The sequence below is a fragment of the Penicillium griseofulvum genome (assembly GCF_001561935.1).
Source record: "Penicillium griseofulvum strain PG3 chromosome Unknown contig_6, whole genome shotgun sequence".
NCBI classification, from domain to species: Eukaryota; Fungi; Ascomycota; class Eurotiomycetes; order Eurotiales; family Aspergillaceae; genus Penicillium; species Penicillium griseofulvum.
In genome coordinates, this window is record NW_024467419.1 from 495171 (window position 1) to 517341 (window position 22171).

At 49.4% G+C, this 22171-nt stretch overlaps 8 protein-coding genes across 8 annotated transcripts; 3 read left to right on the forward strand and 5 right to left on the reverse strand.

The window, feature by feature from the left end:
* Positions 1 to 237: 237 nt before the first annotated feature.
* On the reverse strand, positions 238 to 1767 carry PGRI_073210 (uncharacterized protein; the record flags this gene model as incomplete). The annotated part of the gene is made up of 4 exons (XM_040795035.1): positions 238 to 550; positions 614 to 1155; positions 1210 to 1667; positions 1725 to 1767. 4 exons carry the CDS (start codon positions 1765 to 1767, stop codon positions 238 to 240), a joined length of 1356 nt encoding a protein of 451 aa, XP_040652712.1.
* A 1076-nt stretch (positions 1768 to 2843) lies between these two features.
* Positions 2844 to 3287, reverse strand: PGRI_073220 (uncharacterized protein; the record flags this gene model as incomplete). The annotated part of the gene is made up of 1 exon (XM_040795036.1): positions 2844 to 3287. One exon carries the CDS (start codon positions 3285 to 3287, stop codon positions 2844 to 2846), a length of 444 nt encoding a protein of 147 aa, XP_040652713.1.
* Positions 3288 to 5131: 1844 nt separating this feature from the next.
* Positions 5132 to 6145, reverse strand: PGRI_073230 (Alpha/beta hydrolase fold-3; the record flags this gene model as incomplete). The annotated part of the gene is made up of 1 exon (XM_040795037.1): positions 5132 to 6145. One exon carries the CDS (start codon positions 6143 to 6145, stop codon positions 5132 to 5134), a length of 1014 nt encoding a protein of 337 aa, XP_040652714.1.
* Positions 6146 to 6711: 566 nt separating this feature from the next.
* erdS (aspartyl-tRNA synthetase, cytoplasmic) lies at positions 6712 to 9615 on the forward strand (the record flags this gene model as incomplete). The annotated part of the gene is made up of 1 exon (XM_040795038.1): positions 6712 to 9615. One exon carries the CDS (start codon positions 6712 to 6714, stop codon positions 9613 to 9615), a length of 2904 nt encoding a protein of 967 aa, XP_040652715.1.
* Positions 9616 to 10313: 698 nt separating this feature from the next.
* PGRI_073250 (uncharacterized protein) lies at positions 10314 to 11197 on the reverse strand (the record flags this gene model as incomplete). The annotated part of the gene is made up of 2 exons (XM_040795039.1): positions 10314 to 10778; positions 10898 to 11197. The coding sequence occupies 2 exons, from the start codon at positions 11195 to 11197 to the stop codon at positions 10314 to 10316; spliced, it is 765 nt and encodes a 254-aa protein (XP_040652716.1).
* A 776-nt stretch (positions 11198 to 11973) lies between these two features.
* Positions 11974 to 13740, forward strand: PGRI_073260 (tubulin alpha chain; the record flags this gene model as incomplete). The annotated part of the gene is made up of 6 exons (XM_040795040.1): positions 11974 to 11998; positions 12081 to 12121; positions 12178 to 12204; positions 12316 to 12391; positions 12490 to 13444; positions 13512 to 13740. 6 exons carry the CDS (start codon positions 11974 to 11976, stop codon positions 13738 to 13740), a joined length of 1353 nt encoding a protein of 450 aa, XP_040652717.1.
* A 1406-nt stretch (positions 13741 to 15146) lies between these two features.
* On the forward strand, positions 15147 to 19382 carry PGRI_073270 (EF hand domain protein; the record flags this gene model as incomplete). The annotated part of the gene is made up of 6 exons (XM_040795041.1): positions 15147 to 15159; positions 15228 to 15481; positions 15549 to 15672; positions 15732 to 15917; positions 15983 to 19302; positions 19353 to 19382. The coding sequence occupies 6 exons, from the start codon at positions 15147 to 15149 to the stop codon at positions 19380 to 19382; spliced, it is 3927 nt and encodes a 1308-aa protein (XP_040652718.1).
* Positions 19383 to 19902: 520 nt separating this feature from the next.
* Positions 19903 to 21506, reverse strand: PGRI_073280 (Aminoglycoside phosphotransferase; the record flags this gene model as incomplete). Its single annotated transcript, XM_040795042.1, has 2 exons — positions 19903 to 21136; positions 21187 to 21506. 2 exons carry the CDS (start codon positions 21504 to 21506, stop codon positions 19903 to 19905), a joined length of 1554 nt encoding a protein of 517 aa, XP_040652719.1.
* Positions 21507 to 22171: the final 665 nt, after the last annotated feature.

Genomic DNA, 22171 nt, shown 5'->3' on the forward strand with positions numbered 1-22171 from the left:
GCTGTCTGTTTAAGAATTAACCACTGATCTCGGTTTATTGTATTCCATATTCATATGCATCAAATATCCCATTCGTTGGGGATTTCAACAGTACAATCACCCAGTGGTGTGTATACATTTATTTACTCTGGCCTCTCGTAGTAACGACAGCCGTGACTATTCTTGTGTTGCAAGCTGGTAATTTTACTTTTGGACTTTATACGAAGTGATAATTATACACGCAAAATAATCGACAGTTCATCCCTCGGTCTCCTTAACAGACCGCTCAAGATCGGGCACCTTTCTTTTCCCAACACCAAGTTTCTTCCGAAAGTTCAAGGCTCTCACACGGTATGCTCGCTTTCGCCTCCGCCGGGGATAGTTGACTGGACTCTCACCACCAGTAAAGATAGCCATATCATAGACCAAGGCGCCAAACAATGCACCGGTGATGTCTGCGACCCATGGCCCCCAGACCCACCATGCATGATATTCTCTGAAGATCTTACCACCCCATCCAGCCATGAGGGCAACAAGTCGAGGGCCAAAGTCTCGTGCACCGTTGAAACAACTAGAGAAGACGGACAATTAGCATCAAACGCATGGGATCGGGAACTAGAAATCGGACACATACCCTCCGGTGTTATACCCAAGTGCAAGGACTATAATACTGATGATAATCCCAATAATGAAAGCCTGCATTCCCGCTCCTGGAGGAGCATTCGTATCATCTCCCAGAGCGAGAATAGAGCCAACCAAGATTGCGCTTCCCAAAAACTCCGTGAAGAACGCAGTCGCAGGTTTGACAAACGGTTTCGGTAACGTGAGGAGCGCCTGGGCGGCGACGCTCGCATTCTGAGGCACTTTGGCTACTTTGGTGACTTCAACAATGGCGTCATGGTATATCGCGTATGATATACCGCCTGCGGTGATAGCACCGAGGAGTTGTGCAGCAATGTAAATTGCGCATTTACGCGCAGGGAATCCACGGAACGCAGATAGCGTGATTGAGATGGCTGGGTTTAAATGGCCACCAGACATACCTCCAGTGGTGTAGATAGCTGCCATGAATCCAAAGCCCCAGGCGGCGCTTTGAGCAGGATATGATCCGGCTTGGCCGGAGGATGTAAAGTTCGATAAGGTGGCGCAAAGACCGATTGTCATTGCCATAGTTGTCTGCAAAAGATATTAGTAAATCAATATGTTTTTGGGGCCATATTGAAAACTTACGCCGAGCCATTCAGCCAGCGGTTCGCGAAGATGGTGACGGATTTTCGACCAAGTATTGAAAAACTCGTCTTCTTTCGGATCGTTGACTTTCTTCTTTCGATTTTCCACCGATTTTTGTTTCTGAACTTCATCCATGTGTGCTAGATCCTGGCCGTTCTCTGCCATAGGAGCTTGATCCTCCCGTCGATCCTCTGGTAAGGCGCCATGACGCATGCCAGGTCGGAGAATATGAGGGAGTGGCTGGGCTAGACTCCATGTCGGGCTATCGCCTTCTTTGCCCTTGTGGAATTGAGAACTGTACTGTTCGTACTCTTGATTTGTATATCCACGGTTGTTGCTTGGATTCTGTGCGCCAGAGCCCGCTAAACTGTATGATGGGACGTTTCCAAGGCCATCATTCTTACTTCCTTCTTCTTGTGTTCCCTCTTGTTGCTCGCGTTCGGGAGCTTCCACGGTGTCTATCGCGATATTAGCGTTATTGCTGTTTCGCAATCTCTTTGAACCGTTTATCATACCTTGGACTCCGACATCCTGGTCGGATTCCCTGAAGGGTCCCATCGTGAAAAGGAATATGAAAGGAAACAATGCACGAGGTTAAGCAAAGAAAATTAGAAAAAAAAAAGGTATGGACTCGTTCCAGTCGATATATAAATCAGTTTTTAAAGTGTCAAAAGCTTGATTCTAAACGTAAAGGGTGGAGAAGAGACGGTTAACTCCACTCTTTCGTCACCGTTGATCCCTTGAACCCTCCAGATTCTTTATATCAGGGAAAGTCCATGCCAAGGAATAAAAATTCTATACATCAGTTAATTGGTGGATGATATTCCACAAGTATTCCTCTGCTTCCATTATTATAAGATCTATACAAAATACAGAGTGAAGCGAGACTTCGCACAACACTCCGCATATAGCCTTTAGACTTCTATACAATTATCATATATATACACACCTAAATCCCTCTCTTGTACATGGGTTACATCAAGTATACAAACCATGCCTATATTCAATAAAGTCATGAGTCCTCGTAAACTATGACACGGTGATATCTCGGGATCTTGAAAATACCTTGCCCTGCCATGTGGCGATATTACGATATTACCTCACGTCAAGCGGCTAGAAAGGGCTATTGGATTTGGTTCCGCCAATAGCAATCAACCCGCCACCTGAGCCGCTATAGGCACATCTAGACGAACTCCCAAGTATTACTACATTCGGCGAGCCCCTTATGGAATGCCGAGAAGTCAGTTTTTCCTGTTCCGGCTTGCAAAATGCTTCCAAGGTTGCTTTCTCACCTGAACGATTGGGTCATACCCTCCTTTTCATTCGTCCCCGAAGCTTCCAGAAACTTGCTTCTTTAGACCTGCATTAAATCCGGAGTCAACATACCATACCAAAAGGTTATACTTGGAAAAGTCGTTTGCACAAATAAAGCCTTTTCCCACCTTTTTTTTTTGCCGTCAACCTATAAAATTGACAAGACTACTAAAGAGACCACTGAAAGACCACTGAAAAGACATCACAAAGCCGCTTTTACGGCTGACTATTCTTGTAAGCATATAAATTCCCTCTCAACCATTCCATCTTTTATCCTAGTGCCACTTCGAAGAGACTACGATGATGGCCACGCACCGTTGTTAACGGGTAGTCGCTAGCTCCTGGGGCGGTTTCCCAGCAGCCGAGAGCTCACTAGGAGGAGAATAAACGGGTGCCTGCCTCTGCACATCCCACTGCGCCGCAGCAGCCTGGGATTGGAGTCCTGCCATCGTAGCCTGAACAGAGAGACGTTTTCTCCGTTCGAATAACGCCCAGCCCAACGCAGTGAGAAGCAGGACTCCTAGGGGGATCCCCACTCCGGCTCCAATCGCGACATCATTGTTACCTTTCCCATCCTTGTTCTCGCTGCTTGGTGTTGTTGAGGCTGTAGGACATGTAGTTGTGTTCGAAGGCGAAGTGGAGTTTGAGCTATCACCACCATAAGTGTAATTGGTGAGTGCAGCCTTGTCCCAAACCAAATCCCCACGATCGAGGGTGAAGGGGGAGCCAGCGTAACAAGTAAGCTCGTTTGACGGACCGACCATGATGGAGTTGGGGCAATAGTAGGATTTCCTATCCTTGACATGATGCAAGGGTAGCACACACCCTTTATTGCGCATATCTTTCGCTGAACCAGGAAAATAGCCGTTAGCTTTGAAGCAGGGAATCGAATTTGGTAAGATTGGCTTACCCTCAGAACATCTATCGTCGCATCCCCCGTCAATTGGCCACTTCTTATTGGTACAGCTACCTCGACTCAGCGCGAATGGTTGTGTGAGTCCATAGCAAAGTCCATTGCTAAGACAAATTGCATCTTTGGAGCAACATGGTGAGTCCGTGTCACGCGAGAAACAAGGGACATCATCGATCGCGATATCCCCGCTAGGATAATAGCATGTCTTGTCCGCTGTGACCAGGGATGCTAATAAGGAGAGAGGGAGAAGGGTATAGAGGAACATTGCCAGATAAAGGAATGTCGAAGCAGCTGAAGGAATATTCTACAGTTCCATCATTGAAAAACCAGGGAGGCACCACCAAGCTAGAGCCGCATTTTGGTCTAAGCCATAAAGAGACACGGGAAATGACAAATAGGGATCAACATTTTAAGCGACGCTGTGATCAATCGGTCTCTTTTGAGTCAGTTCATAGACCAATAGTGGTATATATTGTGGAGGAAAAAGCGGAGAAGGCACGGGAAGAATTTTGGGGGCCATGTAGATCCGAGGTATGAAATCCTCTATGTTGTATATTGAAAGATATCAGCAGTTACTTGCTCATTCTTTTTGAGCCTTTAAATATACCCGCAGATCTGGTTTGATACAGTCGATGCTTGAGATACCGCAACCGTATAGATGATACTACAGTGATCGACATTGACCGAGAACCAGTGGAGACTTCGATATGTAAATTGATATGTAAACATTCTTATATTCATCCAATCTTGAAAAAGCATACCGAAGTAGACAACTTACACCAGTTTGGCAATTTCAACACATTGCGATTGGGAGAATACCCGCCTTTACCCCAATAGTGGAGTATACCGAGTTCAACATGATTGTTGTACTCCGTAGAATCTGCTGAGACTACTGGGATAACTGGGCCTGATATACAGCACCAGCTGCAAAGCCAGATGTGTTCTTCTTGGGGTTTGTTGCTGATCGCGAAGGCTGACCTGAAAGCCCTAGGATGACCAGGTTATAATCCTGAAGATGAGCACACGGATTCGATCAAGATGCTCTATCCCCTGATATTCCTTGAGACTTGCTAACATCGGCCATAGTAATCGTCCCACCATTTATTTCGTAGGTACGAAAGATTTCGCTCAGCAGTGTGCAGCTTTACTGACACAAATATGAGTCGATTCAATATTGCTAATGCCAGCTGCTTCCATGCGAGGGTGTGTTTAGGCTATTTTTGCCCTGCATGTGTATTGTATTGAAACCTAGAATGGATCATTAGACCTCGGCAAGATCTGAGCACCAAAACAAAAAGGAAGGTCCTGACTGACATTCGATACTCCGAGCATCGCACCCCGTACTTTTGTGCGGATGCGGCGTTGCCGTTCCGAAGTGGGCCTCCCGAGGTTCCAAGGTCGGCATCAGCCCACTAAGCTTTCAATATTGCCCACCTGGCCCCGGGCCGAGGTGTATGAATATTATATGATTTCAGCCAATGCGATCTGAGACAGCTACAGCGATACTTAATCTACATAGTATGTTGTATGTATACAATATGAGGCTCATAAAATGCGAGTTGGATGAACATATCAAACGCTATAGACCAGCAGACGCCGTGAATGCCAGTAGTTCAAACGCCAATGTCCCAGAGTGCTAAAAAGAAACTAAGAATAATACATGAAAAGTGAAGCAAATCGATCACCGATCACCGATCACCGGTCGAAGATGGCCTTCATATCCGCGCAGGCATCGCGGTATAAAACGTCCACGCTGTTTTGGTCCCGCCACGGATTGGGTGACTTGTCCCACGCATGTCGGGCTCTCTCGATTAGCATAGCACGGGGGCGTTTACCAAGGCCCTCTAAGCGACGAACAAAAGCTTGGCCCTCCTTCATCAACATGTCCCACTCGCAGATAAAGAAAAATACGTCGCGGGGAAGAGCTTCAGACAAGATACGGTCAGATGCGTGCACTGGAGAGGCATATGGAGAGGAACGTTCAGCCAGATCAGGAAGATATGACTCATCAAAGAGGGTGGTGAAAAATGCAGGGAGAGTCTTGTCCGGCATCAGACTCATAGCACGACGGTGGTCGCGAGATTCTTCAAAGTCCAGAATCGGGTACCAGCAAAATAACGCAACGATGTTGAGATCGCTGACCTGATTGAGTAGATTTTGTGTAGATTCAGCTCGACCCAGATGCTCCTTCACTTCCGTGGAAAGTCGGCCACGCAGCCGCAAGGGCACCGTGACAGCGAGGTTGCCGCCTGCCGAGAAGCCGCTCAGCGCCACACGGCTCACGTCTAATCCCAGTTCGCCGGCATGTGTTGCGAGATATAATAGTGCCTCGACTCCATCGTCTACTGCCGCAGGGAAAGGGTGCTCCGGGGCTCGTCGGTAGCTGACACTCACCATTACGGCCCCGACATTGTCCAGCACTATTTTGGCCCAACGAGAATCATCCGTAGCAGCGCCAAGTGTGAAACCACCACCGTGGAAGTTGACGGCGACAGGGAAGCGATGGCCAAGTCTTCGTTGTTCGTGGTAATTTGGTGGACAGTAGAAGTGAAGGACGACGGGATGGCAATCAGAGTCGGAGTTAATGGTACGGGTAAATAACGGTCGGGGGGGTCTGGGAGGGCCGATCTCGTGGAAGAACATGCCGATGCGCATCAAAAACCGCCAAAAGATGGCCTGCACATATAGCCACCAACGAGAGGACGCCATGATGCTGCGGGAAATAACGTTCGTCCTACTGAACTTGCATGCGTATCGGAGTGACCCGGATCTGCCGAAGGTGATAAGACGCGGCAAGGCGGAAAGACCGTAAGCACCCGAAATATTGAGATTGGAAGAAGAATTGAAATCGCCGAGTAGATGAAAAGAACAATCTCGGGAGTCCTAGATAAAAGAGAGACAAATCGTCGGAGTAATAGGAACTCAATGCAACGTAAGATGCGAAGCAATGGTCAGTTTTGCTGGGCTCCATACCAAGAAAAGCAGGGTTTCTTGGTATTGGATGATGTCATCGCACCTTGTGGCCCTTCAGGGCTATTCAGGGCTTGTCACGGGCTTGAAATTTTTGATTAGAATTCTTCTAACTCTTTATTGACTAGTATTATAACTATATCAAGTTATATATCCGAGTCCGTTCCTGTTTCGCGATCTTTTTACCTCCAGAGTTTCCAAGATTTGAGACAATTGGATCGCCCGCTCCGGGCCCCCACCCTCTTCCTTATATATACAAGCTCCCTCTTACTTTCTCTTTTCCCATTCCTCATAAAACTTACATTATGTCGATTAAACGCGCCCTCTCCAAGGCCATCAGAGGACACATGGGAGGTGATGACGACTCCTCCGGTTCCAATATTCACTCTGCCCTGCCAGCCAAAGTTCGTTCCGCCCAATCTCGGTCCGGTTCCCCCACCGCATCCCCTCGTCGCAGCATTCTCAGCACCTTCCTACGTGATAAGAATGAGTATGTCTCTTCATCCGATGATGTCTCTGACGATTCCTCTACTGGCGCCTTGAGCAAAAACCAACAAAAGCGGTTGGTGCGTCAGCATCGTCGTAGCGAGCGCAGTCGTCTCAGCGAGGAGATGTTCTCCGAGACCGACCATCGCCGCAAGGAGGAGGAGATTGCCAAAGCCGCAGCCGAGGAGACAGCAGATATGAAAGCTCGATATGGCGAACTGCCCTTGATGCAGTCGGCCACTCGATCACGAGAATTGCGGACCCGTATTGATGACATATCTCTTTCCATGGAGGGACAGAAAGTGTTTTTCAGCGCACGGCTGCACGTCATCCGTCGAATGAGTGCCAAACTAGTGTTCCTGGTATTTCGCCAGCAGTTAGGTACCTTCCAGGGTGTTCTACATGAACGGGAGGGGGTCTCGTCTCTCGCCATGATCCAATGGGTAGAGCACCTCAGGGTGGGCTCTTTTGTCACGGTTCGCGGCACTATACAGAAACCTGAGGTTCCAGTGATGGGCTGCTCAATTCATGATGTCGAGCTAGCCGTTGACTCGGTTCACCTCCAGGTTCGCCGCGAGGAACCTGTTCCCTTCAGCGTCTACGAGGCAGAGATTCGGACTACCGAAGAAAACAAGGCCGAGGGCCGCCGCAATCATATTCCTGACCGTACACGTTTGGCCAACCGAATTCTTGACCTGCGAACGGCAACCTCGCAGTCCATCTTCCGTATTCAGTCGGCGACCTGTAATCTTTTCCGGTCTGCCCTCGACGACCGCGAGTTTATCGAAATCCATACCCCGAAGCTACAAGGCGCAGCTACCGAGTCTGGAGCGAGTGTCTTCCAGGTCAACTATTTTGGCCGCCCTGCATTCCTTGCTCAGTCTCCTCAATTGGCGAAACAGATGGCTATTGCGGCAGATTTCGGCCGTGTCTACGAGATTGGCGCCGTTTTCCGTGCCGAAAACTCCAATACTCACCGTCATCTCACAGAATATACTGGATTGGATCTTGAGATGGCTATTGAGGAACACTACCATGAGATGCTTGAGACCCTTGATGCTGTCATCAAAAATATTCTTAAGGGTATCTACACCAAGCACCGCCGGGAGGTTGAGCTTGTCAGGGATCAATTCCCCTCTGAAGATGTTGTATGGCTAGAACAGACGCCAATTATTCGTTTTACCGATGGTATCAAGATGCTGAACGATTCGGGCTGGTTGAATGAAGACGGCGAGCCGCTACCTATGGATGAGGATTTGGGTACCCGTGATGAGATTCGCCTGGGTGAGCTTGTCAAGGAGCAATATGGCACCGATTACTACGTCCTTGACAAATTCCCTCGTGGCGCACGTCCCTTCTATACGATGCCCGATGCTGAAGACGACAAGTACACAAACTCGTTTGACATGTTTATTCGTGGACAGGAGATCGTCTCGGGTGGTCAACGTATCCACGATCCCCACATGCTCGAAGAAAACATGCGTCGTGTGGGCATCAACCCGGATGATATGGAGGAGTATCTTGAGGGCTTCCGCTGGGGCGCCCCGCCTCATGCGGGCGCAGGAGTTGGTCTGGAACGTATCGTGATGCTTATCCTTAAGCTGGGCAACATCCGGCTGACATCAATGTTCCATCGCGACCCCAAGAGTTTGCCAGCGAAGCCTGTCTCTGAACAGCTCCGCCACCCAGAATCGTCGACCATCGAACCGCCGTGGCAACGTGAGCACAAAGCTCGGGTGGCTACTGACCCCAGTGAGCTGCAACCCCTGGAACATCTGGTGGCCAACTACGGCGATGCCACATCAACCTCCTGGTTTGATGACCGCTTTAAGATATGGCGTGATATGGCAACTGGTGCAGCCGTTGCCTACGTGCCTAGCTCTAACAACTACGCAATTATTCCCGGTAACCCGGCCTGCGACCCCAAGCAGTACACTCGCACAATTACACAATTCCTGCAGTGGCTACGCCGCGAGACCAAGTTCAAGCCCGTGTGGATTCTTTGCTCGCCTGAGGTCGAGACTATCCTTGGCGAGCGACTAGGCTGGCGCAGTTTGTCCTGTATCGCTGAAGAGCGTGTTGACCCATCCCGCAACCAGGCCGCTTCTGACGGCGAGATTGCACGCAAGCTTCGTCGCGCCGAAAGCGAGGGCATCAAGCTGGTCTCTATGAACCAAGGCGAGATGGTGCCAGACGATATTCGCCAGAAGATTGACGAGCGTATCAACGAGTGGCTGTCTAACCGCAAGGGCACGCAAGTGCACCTCTCCCAGATCCGCCCATGGTGCGACTCCGAGCACCGTTGGTACTTCTACGCCCTGGACAAGAACGGTGGCGTCTGCGCCTTCGTCGCTTTGGCCATGCTGTCTCCTGCCCACGGCATGCAACTCAAGTACAGCCTTGATTTCCCCGGCGCACCCAATGGTGTTATCGAATACATTCTCACGCATGCGATCCAGACCGCCGCCAAGAGCGGCGTCAGTGGCCTCACATTTGGCGCTGGCGCCACTTCCCAGCTCACTGCTGGCCACAACATGCATGGAACTAAGGTCAAGATGCTAGAGCACACCTATGAAGCCCTTGCTAAGCAATTCCATCTTGTGCGCAAGAGTGAATTCCGTGCTAAGCTCGGCGCCACGGAGGACCCACTGTACATCTCCTACCCGTCCCACGGCCTGGGGTCTAAGGGTATCCGTGCGATCCTGAACTTCTTTGAAGATTAAGATCAAGCTACGTTATTTGTATCAACGGCTGAGCCATTCATGGAGCTACGATTTAACGGGAGTTTTGTGCGATCTTGTTGTTTGATCTAGATGGCAGTGCGTGGGCTTACATTGAATAGACTGGCCTAAGTGCCAATCGGATTCTAGGAGACACATGAAGAGGAAAGAATAGAGAGAGGAGAGGAGGGGGAGAGCTTGTTGATCTACACGTTGTGGTATTAGCTCCCGGCTTTTTTTTTGCTTTTGACTCTTCTCCCTGTTGCCTCTCATACACTACCCATAGCTTTGTTTCGTTTTATTCCCCATTGCTGTTGTTCATCCTGTATCCAGCACCCCTATGACCATGTACCTGCCGCCTCGGCATTTAATTGTTATGCTATCTGAATTTTGCCATTTACAGCTCCATCATCGGGTCATTTTTGCCTGGGTCTATAGTCATATATTGGCTACACAACCTTGCTTTTAGGACTAATGACTATGTAGAGTCTATGTTATAAACCTTGAATATGAGATACACCCATAGCTAAATGAGCCTGCGACCCTCCAGACGGGTGAGATATAGAAGTAGCCGTCACAAACGCCACGTTCGATCTCCACAGAAAAGCCAAGAAATATATCTCACAAGTCCTCTTTATCCAATCTGTGACTACTTGTTTAATCGTACATCTCTAATAAAACACACAAGACCCAAACGATCCTCATTTCTTCTTCACCTCCTCCAAAACACTTTGCCTTCTAGCATCATTCACAACCCTCCCAACCTCCTTCACAGCCCATCGCCCAAGCACCACCGCAAGAACAGTAACAAGTACAATCCACCCAGCGGTCGGCACCAACGAGCGCGGGAAAACATTGAACAAGAAAGGATCAAGAATTAAGTCCACGGCCACAGGTGGAACATTCTGCATGAATGCTTGGTCTGTACTAAAATAATCTGCTGCGGCTTGCACATGCAGGAACAGGACCGAGTCACTGGTTGGTGCAGGGTCGAGCGGATCTTTGCTACCATGCGAACTAGCACCGCGCGGGATGGCATTTGCTTGAAGACTTGTGTCTAGCGTTGCAAGCCGAGCTGCTGAGTATGCGCTCAGGGAAGACATGAGGCTTTCGTCTTCGATTTCTTTTGGGAGGGCGTAGGTGTTGAGAGTGAATGTTGTTGGTTGCTAAGGGGTTGTTAGTTATGTTTGTGTATGACAATAGGTATTATATGTATTAATAAAGAAACACAGATGGAGAGAGGGATGTAGATGATTGGAGGGAAGAAATTGGTGGATCGTCTTACCGTGGCTAACCAGCATACTCGTACTTCATACCGCTGGCCCGGGTTCAAGTTCTCAAGGAAGAACCACGAGTCCGTACCTCCGGGTGCGGCAGTCGATGGGAATGAGGCATTGAGGCGAGTGCGCAACACGGGCCTCTGTGGTGATAGACGCTCTAAACCTAGGTCGTCGAGATCTGGCTCCTCGGAGGGAACGGCTGCTGGTGCTGGTGCAAGGAAGATGGTCTTTTCCACGTTTGCTTGCGCCAATGCTGTGAAGAGAGGGAGTATGAGCCCCAGAGTGGGAATGAGTTTGATATGCATGATGAGAGAGTTGATGCTCTGCTGTACAATATAGGCAGAATTTTAAGTGGAGTGATGTTTTAGAAATGTCTTATTCTCAGCTCATGACGAGATTCAGGTAGTTCAAATAATAGTGCTGGAGTTTGAATTAGCATTGAATGTGCAATACTGAGGGAAGTATATATACAGTACCGAGACGTATGTCTTAGTCTTCGTACTTGGATATAATGGCCGAATGGTGGTTCGAGGGGGTCCTCCGGGAGTGGATCCGAACTGACCGAGTAATTCGATAGCTCCAACACTGACACCGCTGTCAACATCACCCCTTAAATCGATCACCTACAATCTCCTAAATAAACTTGGAAAATCGTTGAATGTTTCCCACATAGCTATTCGATGAAATTTATTCCTATAATTTGTAATACTCATATTCTTTGATCATAAGTTCATCACGTGCCATCACGAGATCACTACGAGGCGGTCAGTAACCGCTGCTCCTCACCGGGAAGGAGCCAATCAAAAGGCCCAACGCGACCCAACGAACGGATCAACAACGAAGTTCCCCCCTGTACAGCACAGACGTCTCCTCCTCCACAACATTTCTTGTCGACTTTGTTTTCCTTTCCATCTTCTCGTCCATTCCTCATTCTTCAGGTACGACTATCCCCCCGCCCCCTTCCATCGTGCATTACCGTGTCAATCTGATCCTAACCGAGTTTCAGACCGCCGCGTTTGTTGTTTGGGTTCCCGTTTTCCCCTCCTGATTTTTTAGCCTAAAAAACATCGACTCGATCACAATGAGAGAGATTATCAGTTTGAACGGTATGTCGACCTCGTCCATCTATTCTGCACGTCAGAATTGATATATTTTCTTCGGAAGCGCTGACATGATCGTTCTCTACAGTCGGCCAGGCCGGTTGCCAGATCGCCAACTCCTGTTGGGAGGTAAATACCCCATTGAAGGACAAATCTTCAGTAAACTGACAGCATCAATTTTCTAGCTTTACTGTCTGGAGCACGGTATCCAGGTATGTTGAAATTCCTATCAAACTCGTGGTGACGCCCAATCTTGACTCGGGCACCCGTACCCCCTATTTTCCTGCCGAGAGGTAAACATCCGCGACTAACATGGATAATAGCCCGATGGATTCCTCACTGAGGAGCGCAAGAAGGCCGACCCCGACCACGGATTCAGCACTTTCTTCTCTGAGACTGGTATGTAAAAACTGATTTTTTTTCAATTGTGTTCCCCGCCTTGATGTGGGAAATTCCAAAGCATGGCTTCCTAACATTCTTTCTCCCCCACTTCATAGGCCAGGGCAAGTACGTTCCCCGTACCATCTACGCCGATCTCGAGCCCAATGTCGTCGATGAGGTCCGCACCGGTACCTACCGCTCCCTTTTCCACCCCGAACAGATGATCACCGGTAAGGAGGATGCTTCCAACAACTACGCCCGTGGTCACTACACCGTGGGTAAGGAGATGATTGATGAGGTCCTTGACCGTGTCCGTCGTGTTGCCGATGCTTGTGCTGGTCTTCAAGGTTTCTTGGTCTTCCACTCCTTCGGTGGTGGTACCGGTTCCGGTTTCGGTGCTCTCCTGATGGAGCGTCTGTCCGTCGATTACGGCAAGAAGTCCAAGCTGGAGTTCTGTGTCTACCCCGCTCCTCAGAACGCTACCGCCGTTGTTGAGCCCTACAACTCCATCCTCACCACTCACACCACTCTGGAGCACTCCGACTGCTCCTTCATGGTCGACAACGAGGCTATCTACGACATCTGCCGCCGTAACCTCGGCATTGAGCGCCCCAGCTACGAGAACCTGAACCGCCTGATTGCTCAGGTTGTTTCTTCCATCACTGCTTCCCTGCGCTTCGACGGTTCCCTCAACGTCGACCTCAACGAGTTCCAGACCAACTTGGTGCCTTACCCCCGTATCCACTTCCCTCTGGTCGCCTACTCTCCCATCATCTCCTCCGACAAGGCCGCCCACGAGGCTCACTCTGTCACCGAGATCACCTCCAACTGCTTCGAGCCCAACAACCAGATGGTCAAGTGTGACCCCCGCAACGGCAAGTACATGGCCACCTGTCTGCTCTACCGTGGTGATGTCGTCCCCAAGGACGCTCACGGTGCCGTCGCCACCCTCAAGACCAAGCGCACCATTCAGTTCGTCGACTGGTGCCCTACTGGTTTCAAGCTCGGTATCTGCTACCAGCCTCCCAAGCAGGTCCCCAACGGCGATCTCGCCGACCTCAGCCGTGCCGTGTAAGTTTTCCCTCTGATTCTTTAATCCACGATCCTAAATTCAACTTTGATACTAATTATGATATAGCTGCATGCTGTCCAACACCACCGCTATCGCCGAGGCCTGGTCCGCTCTCGACCACAAGTTCGATCTCATGTACTCCAAGCGTGCCTTCGTTCACTGGTACGTTGGTGAGGGTATGGAGGAGGGTGAGTTCTCTGAGGCTCGTGAGGATCTCGCTGCTCTTGAGCGTGATTACGAGGAGGTTGCCTCCGACTCCATCGAGGGTGATGAGGAGCTGGAGCCCGAGTACTAGATTAGCCATGTTTTCTGACCGGTCTTTGTGACTCTTGGTTGTTTCACTTCTACGGGTTGGCTTGGGATCAACGCCGGGTCTAGAGGTTCGGTCCTCATGCGTCTATTGGGCTTCTTGCAAATAGAAGGGAACATAAGTTTTGCTGCCAATGATTTTCTGGCTTTGTTGTTCGATATATCTTTAATATCCCTGAAGCAGCGATGAAATCTCCCCTCGTTCCATCACACTTTCGGGTTTCTACATACGTATGTCATTGTTATTACTCTCTCAAGTTGTCTCCCCTTAGGCCTCGTAAAGTGTGCAGATCATACATGAGTAGCTAGCTGGCTTGGCTCTCAAAAGTCCTGAAATGAGAAGTAGTTTATCGTTATTGCATTGATCACTTTTCCTCATACGGACCAATCCGGCCGTAGTATAAATAGCTGGTTGCAAGTAGTCTCAGGGTTCGTAAGGATTGATACACAACATCTGGATAGTACATATAATTGCTGCATCTGTCTCAGGGGAAGTAATACATGTACCACTTTGATTAGGCTAGTATCTGACTGAAACATCTGCCGAGACTTTCAGGGTTATTGTTGATGTTGGCTCCGTTTATAGCAGAGCACGAAGGTTAAAGAAAATGAAGCATACCAAGAGATCAGGCACCTGTTGAATTGATGCAATATATTTGGCAGCATAGAAATTCTCCGATAGAGGAACCTGTCTATACTTTTCATGTTGTGTTATTTGTCCATACGATGGATATATATAGTTCCGACATCCTCTGTAGTATATATTCAGCTTATCATTCGGATCATGCCTCTGGGTACGCCGTACGGAGCAATGTTTTAGATAGTTTCACCGAATTCCTTTAACTTGCTACTGGAAACTTCGATTTCCTCCTTCTCTTTTTTCCCCTCCCTCTTTCTAGCTAGGATACCTTGTGGAAGTAGCTGTCTTTGGTGGATACACGTAGGGGCTCAACTGAGATTTAGAAACATCTTAGTAATAAGATAATCACTTTGAGCCGACTAGTATAATAGCAAACGTATCAATTGGCAGCAAAGATTTACCAATGTCTTTCAATTGTTGCTCTTAGTTAGGAACCCCTTTCATGGACCAAACGTGTTGGGTCCGGGGCGCTAGACGAACTGACCGCCTTAGAGAACCCCAGGAACCTTCCTTACGACATCGACTCCAGCCATTTCCTATCATTCCTCTTGAAGTTGTTTTTCTTCTTTAGAGCTCGAGATTTAGTATCTCGTGTCCTTATTGTTTTCGCCAAATACTGTGCTTTGCCCATGCCTGTCGCATATTCAGACTAAGCTGACAGCATCCCGTATCTCCAACTTGTCCCCTCAAGGCCCCCAACTATTGTGAACTCATTGGAAAGTGGGGAGTCAAGCTCCTCCTAGGACACAGCAATGGCTGATACCGGTAAGTGATACTGAATACTACTTGCCAGACCCAAAATGAATTGCAGGAGAGCTTCGGCGCACTTTAAGGAGATGGCCCGCCGACCTCCGTCATCACTACCCCCTCCCCTTCATACACCCCCGTTCTATATGCGCAAGCGGAGCTGACGGATCACGATCTTCTAGCACAACGACACCCGAACCTCCACCTCACTCCGGAGGAAAAGCGCGTCTTTTTCCAGCTCTTCCAGGCTGCTGATACCACTAACCTCGGCGTCATTACTGGCGAAATCGCCGTTCCATTCTTCGAGAAGACTCACCTATCCCCGGATACTCTCGGCCTGGTATGTGGATATAAAACGGGTCTTCGATCGCAATAATAAGAGGCATGGCTAATTATTGGTCATGTAGATATGGCAAATTGCGGATAAAGAGAACAGGGGTCTCCTGACCCCGTCAGGCTTCGGTATTGTTCTGCGATTAATTGGACATGCCCAGGCTGGCCGTACACCCTCCGACGAGTTGGCTCTGCAAAGTAAGTGACGTTGCCCTCAAAGAAATCAAACTTATGCTGATCCCGCAACTGCTTCATAGGTGGCCCTCTACCACGTTTTGACGGAATTGTGGTGGATACAGCGGCAAGCATCCCGGAATCGGGAACTAAAAGCCCTCCACCTGGAGCGAATGGGCCTATTCGTGTCCCTCCACTCCAGCCGGATGACGCCAACAAATTTGTTCAGCTGTTTGAGAAGTCGGACGTCAAGAATGGGATGATCTCAGGTATGTAGCTCTTCACTGCCTAGAAAGTTCTACTCCATCTAACATGTTCGCCGTTTGATCTATAGGCGAAGTCGCAAAACAGATATTCGAACGCGCCCGGCTTCCAAATGAAGTTTTGGGTCGTATCTGGTTCTTGTCTGACACTAAGCAGCGAGGTGCCTTGGATGCCACAGAGTTTACCATTGCCATGCATCTTCTGACCTCATATAAATCTGGAGCCCTGCGCAACATTCCAGCCACCCTTCCGCCAGGTCTGTACGATGCGGCAGCTCGAAGGGGATCCGCACGGGGGTCGTTTGGGTCGAGACCCAATGTGCCCCCCATCCCAGCCATTCCTCAGCAATTTACTGGCCCCCAGCGGACCGCAAGTCCTATGAACCAAGCCAATCGTATGCCTTTTGGAGGTTCTCTTTCCGCTCAGGCCACTGGAGGTGACTGGTTGATTACCCCACAAGAGAAGGCTCAGTTTGATAGTATTTTTGAGACTGTTGATACAGCCAAGTTGGGGCTGATTACTGGAGACCAAGCTGTTTCTTTCTTCATGAAGGCCCAGCTCCCCGAAGAAACGCTTGCTCAAATTTGGGACCTTGCGGATATCGACGCAGACGGCCAGCTGAGCCGGGACGAATTTGCCGTGGCTATGTACTTAGTGAGGATGCAGCGTAGCGGCAAGGAGCCGTTGCCACAAGTAGTCCCTCCAGCGCTCATCCCGCCCAGCATGCGCCGCCAAGTGCCTGCACCAATGGCAGCCCCCACTCCTCCCCCGGCGCCTGCGCCCGCTGTGCGCTCAGCTGCGGATGATTTGTTCGGCCTCGATACGCCCGCACCGCCATTCGCCCAGCCTCAGATGCCTCAGTCTACTGGAGGTTCCAATAACGCTTTCCAAACCCCAGGCTCGCCTTCTTCTAGAGCATCCCCTCAGACGGCGTCGCACACCTTCAAGCCTTTTGTTCCAACTTCTACCTTTGGCCAGAGCTTGCAGCCACAGATAACTGGTGCATCGGCCGGAACCCCGGCAGGAGTTCGCTCCCCTCCGCCTCCATCAGATGATCTCCTTGGTGACAATGATCCTGAAGAATCGAACAAGTTGACTAATGAGACTACGGAGCTCGCGAACTTGTCCAACCAAATCGGCTCTCTGGCCAAGGAAATGCACACCGTACAAGAGAAGAGGACCACTGCTGAACAAAGTATTACACAGACTTCGCAGCAGAAGCGTGACTTCGAGGCACGTCTTGCACAAGCACGGTCGATGTACGAGCAAGAAGTTACCAATTTCAAGGCACTTGAGGAGCGCCTGAAGTCATCCAAGGCAGAGACACAGAAGCTGCAGCAGCAATATGCATTGCTGGATGGCAGCCGTCAGGATCTGCAAAACCAATATACACAAGTTTCGACAGCCTTGGCTGCGGATGAGCAGGAGAATGCTAGCCTAAAAGAGAAGATCCGCCAGGCTAATGCTGAAGTTGCCCAGCTTAAGCCGGTACTCGAGAAGGCGCGATCTAGTGCGCGCCAACAGAAGGGTCTTGTTGCCATTAACAAAAAGCAATTGGCTACCGTCGAAGGCGAGCGGGACAAGCTCCAGGGTGAAATTGACGATCTGGCTCGTGAGACCCCACAGTATTCTGAGGAGTCTGTGACGCCAGCCGGCAGCGTACCCGAGGTTACAAGCCCTGCTGCCTCTACGGCAAGCCAGAACACAAACCCGTTCTTCCGTCGAACAGGCAGCTCAAGTGATCAGGCACGGTCCCCCGATGTCTCAAATGACCAGCAAAGGGCATTTGAAAGTCTCTTCGGACAGTCATTCGCAGCTGCTCCTGCTGCCGGGCCACCACCCACATCGTTCCGCTCTGAGTCGCCACAAGTTGCGGTCACATCCCCTGTTACGTCTGCTGTCACAACCCCATCAGTCTCTCCGCCCCCTGGTTCTTTGCCTGGCGCATTCCCTGTTGGGCCCTTCTCTGAGCCACCACCTGCGAGCCAGTCCCGACAGCTAACCCCAAACTTCCTGCAGTTCAATGATAGCCAGTCTGTGACTTCATCTACTATGGTCTCGCCTCCCGCTAGTCGATTTGGTGGCCCTGAAGCTCCTGGCTTTGATACGCCTTCTCAGGCGGCCACCAGTGACTTTGGGCCTCAGTCAGTGGCAGAGTCTAGTGACTACAGTCATGCGCCAACCTCCTCAACTCTTGGAGGTACGCCAGCACGGTCTCCATTTGAGGAGGAAGGCCAAGAGACCTCGGCTAAGTTCCCTGAAATCCCAGCCGCAACTGCTCAGCAGCCCGAACCTGCAACATCCCCCATCGCTAAAGAGAGCGAGGTTGAAGCTAGCAAGGACCTAAGCTTTGATGAGCTGTTTGGTAGCAAGGCACACAAACGGTCGGAATCCCAGCAGGGTAACGACTTCGAGGAGGCGTTTGCTTCTATGAAGCCTGTATCTGGAGCTGAGCGGACAAATGGAGCTGCATCGGCTGGTGCATCCGAATTCCCCCCGATCCAAGAGCTACACCATGATGACGATGACGATGAGAGCTCTGACGATGAGGGCGCTTTTGGATTCGATGACAATTTCACGCCTCCCGCACCAGTTGCCACAAAGGAGACCAAGCAGGATTCCCTCGACGCCGCTCAATTGGCTGCTTTCCCTGTCCCGGGAAGCACAAACAAACCCCCGTCTCCCGGGGAACAACAGAGCCCTCCAGAGTATGAAGCCCATAAAGCAGATAACGTTCATCTTCCTTCTCAGTTTAATGGCCTTTTGCCCGAACGCGTCGACCCCACCGTGGCACCGGATGCACCACATTCAGTGGAGCACACCACTGGGGCGCCAGTCGTAAGCAATGAGACTCAAAAAGACTCTATCTCGGGTGCTGCCATCCCCTCCGGTGGAGCGAAGGTGGGAGGACCGGACTTTGAGGCAGCCTTCGCGGGAATGAACCTTGCACCGGCCGCCGAAGCAGATGACGATGATGACGATGAGCCGCTGAGCCAAGAAGCCAAGAACACGACCGACTTTGATTTCTCTTTCGACTCCCCGTCCCAAAAACAGCAGGCTGTCTCCGGTGCCGATGCTAGCCAATCTAGCTCCTCTCAGTTCTTCGCTTTCGATAACAACGTCCATGCATCCGCCGCCCCGCCTGTTGGATCGCCCAACGAGGGAGAGACAAAACCCGCTTCGCATGAATGGGATGCACTCTTTGCGCCTCTTAATAACTCCAAGCCCGATGCCGGCGAAGACTCGAACGGGGCGAAATCCAAGGAGCCTGGATGGGCTCTGAACAACGACACTGGCGATGACCTGATCCTTCAACGGCTGACCGGCATGGGCTTCACACGGGATGAGTCCTTGGATGCCTTGGAGAAGTTTGACTACAATCTTGATAAGGTAGGCTTCGTTTCGCGCTAGGTTTCGTACTCATACTAACTGAAGACCAGGCCGCGGACCACTTGACTTCGAAGACTTGATTTATGACGCCCTCCCTTTTCTCACTGCACATATCTCCTACATACTCTTTGTTTTTGCGCCTATGTCTGTCATTCCTTCATGGAAGCTCTGGGCTTGATGACCAATCTATCAGTGGCCTCCTTTGCATCGATGTTTCCTCCGTTTGTCAAGCGCTGTGTATATCGTTTCCTTTCATTTTCTTTCCTTATGTTGCGACCGCATTGGTCTCCTATGGATCCGGCTCCTTGCCCAATGCCATTGGACCGGAACTAAGGATCTTGGTGTGTTTGTTGTCTCTTTGCCTGTGTAGTGTAGTTTACAATAATTCATAATCGAGTTAAATATTCTCATCGATCTTATCAATCACACGTATACAACGGATTTCAGGCCAACCTAGAGCTTGACGTATACTAAAGTCAGGTAGCTCTCCAAAAAGGAAAGCTCCCTTTGGGAGGGAGATCTATTGTAGTTAGCTTGTATTATTTGGCCTAGAATGCATTTTCTATCAAGTTTCTATACTATCTGTATCATTTGATGCGATCATAAATCGCGCTGCTCTTTAGCTCTCGAAACCCACGTCCATAGTTTCCGGTCTGCAATGAACATCTTCGCATTCTTAAAACGATTTAAATGCGGTTTATAGCGGAACCCCCAATTCGAAACCATAGTGAGATTTCGCGCTATAGTGAAACCTATGGCATTCCCAAAATAATCCTTCTCCCATTTCTGGACCTCAGAAAAGGGCCTGTCTTCTGCATGCACTTCTTCGTATAGTCGCACATAATGCGGTAAAAGTCTCCGTGAGGTTATAAAAGTCTCAAGATCACAGTCAGAATGAACTGTATTCCAAAGGGTGCGGAAAAGTCGCAAATCATCCGTCGAATCAAAGGTAAGAAGTCTGATAAGAGCCCAGGAAAACTCGCTATCCTCTAGAATGGTGAGTTCGTCGGAGGAAAGAAACGGCTGCCTTTTGCTAAGAGAATTTGGGCGAGATGCCGACTTATAACCTTCTCTAAAGGCCTTGGTAAGATCCTCGCTAAGTGCATGTCGGGATGGTGGGAGCCCAGGAGGAGCTAATAAGACCGCAAGCGGGACGGAAGAACAAAATGACCAATCGATTATTGATGTGATGTTGAAATCATCGTCAATGAAGATGTTGTTGACGCTTAAATCGGGGTGGTGGAGAGGAAAAGGATCCGGTAACGTGTGTGTCGGATGGCTATTTGTCCGCTCTGCAATGATATCTTTGATGGCATCCGCTACAAGGATGTAGTCCAACCGATTCTCTGCGGAATCAATCTTATCCCCGAGGGCCTTAAAGCCGTTCCATAGATCAGAGGCATCCCGGTGGGCAGCATCATTTTCGTAGTCCTCGCGAGAAGGTATGGGAGCAACGAAGCAGTGGGGTCTAAGCGGGAGAGACTCTGCATGATGTATCATGGCAGTTGTGAGACTATCGTAGAACTCAGACTCTGTAGCAAAAGGGCCACGAGGAATCTCGTCTAAAGAATAACGTTGGTGGAGAACATGACCCCGAGACATGCATTGCCCTATTTTGATATCACCATCTTCTTCGAAAAGCGAGCCAATGCGGTCGAAACGAACTTGAGCAAGATTCCACGTAATTTGACCTAATTGGGACATGACTTTCGCTTTATCGACTGAACTTAGACGGTCTGTTGAAGGATTGCTTGTCCAGACATTTCTAAGAGGCCATCCTTGCGCTTTGCTCATCAAAATATATGCAACGCCGATTGGATTGTTGGAGGATGCACTATCAAGTATTAGAGGATAGACCTAAACCGTCCTGTTATATTATTCTACCTATATGAGTAAACCTTTGGGATGGGAATGTCCGTAACTTGTTTGAGGTGCTTTAGTGTTATAGCTTCACTCGCAAGAAGTTTCCCGCTCAATTCACTAGGAAATTGGCCATAATCAGATCTAGGTGACCGCATGATCCATTCAACACCGTCCTCAAATTGGACAGTTACTGCCCAATTGAAACTACCTTCCATTGGCTCTTGGGTTGGGTCACAGGAGCAAGGTATCTCGTTCCGGGATGCAGTGGCCATTTTGCAAAGTGCGCCAGTATTGAATGTGGAATGGCGGAAAATCACACTGCGTTGCGTATCATCACTCATGGTATGATTGTGTGGTATCCTTCAGAACTTCCAAGGTCTCGAGCAGTCCTCCTCTGCATAGAACAAGACAAGTGAAGAACCAAATGTGTAAATTGTTTGGACTAGAAAGGTTCCACTTGGATGAGTTCAATAGCCAAGGTAATGCAAAATCCTAGAAGACAGAAGACAGAAGACGTCTAGATGGCTCGCCCCTTTGTGAATGGACATGTCAGTTATTGCACGTGATTAATGTACATAATGTATCAGATTTTAGCCTAATCAGGGCATAAGTAATGTAAAAGTAATATATGTAACTACGAGGTTGACTCCGTTTTCACTGTTGAATTCTGTGCCAACGAGAATAAGAAAAGTCGGTTTATGCAAACACTCTTAACGTCTTTCGAGGTGCCTTTCTAGATGTCTTTCTAGATGTCTTTCTTCCTTCAGGTTTATAGTTAGAAAGGCGATAAAAAAGAGCCTAACCCGTATAGAAACATTCCTATGTATAACCAGGATTTGAGTGGGATCCTCAACACTATGTAACCACATACGAGGTCATCGTATCCTATGTCGAAGTCCCAGAGATCATAAACATAGAATTTGTTGTAAACCCGAGAGTCGCTGCTGGACTTCGAATTTCAAGCATCTCATATCATCTCTGATAGAAGTATCGCTGGATTGCATGA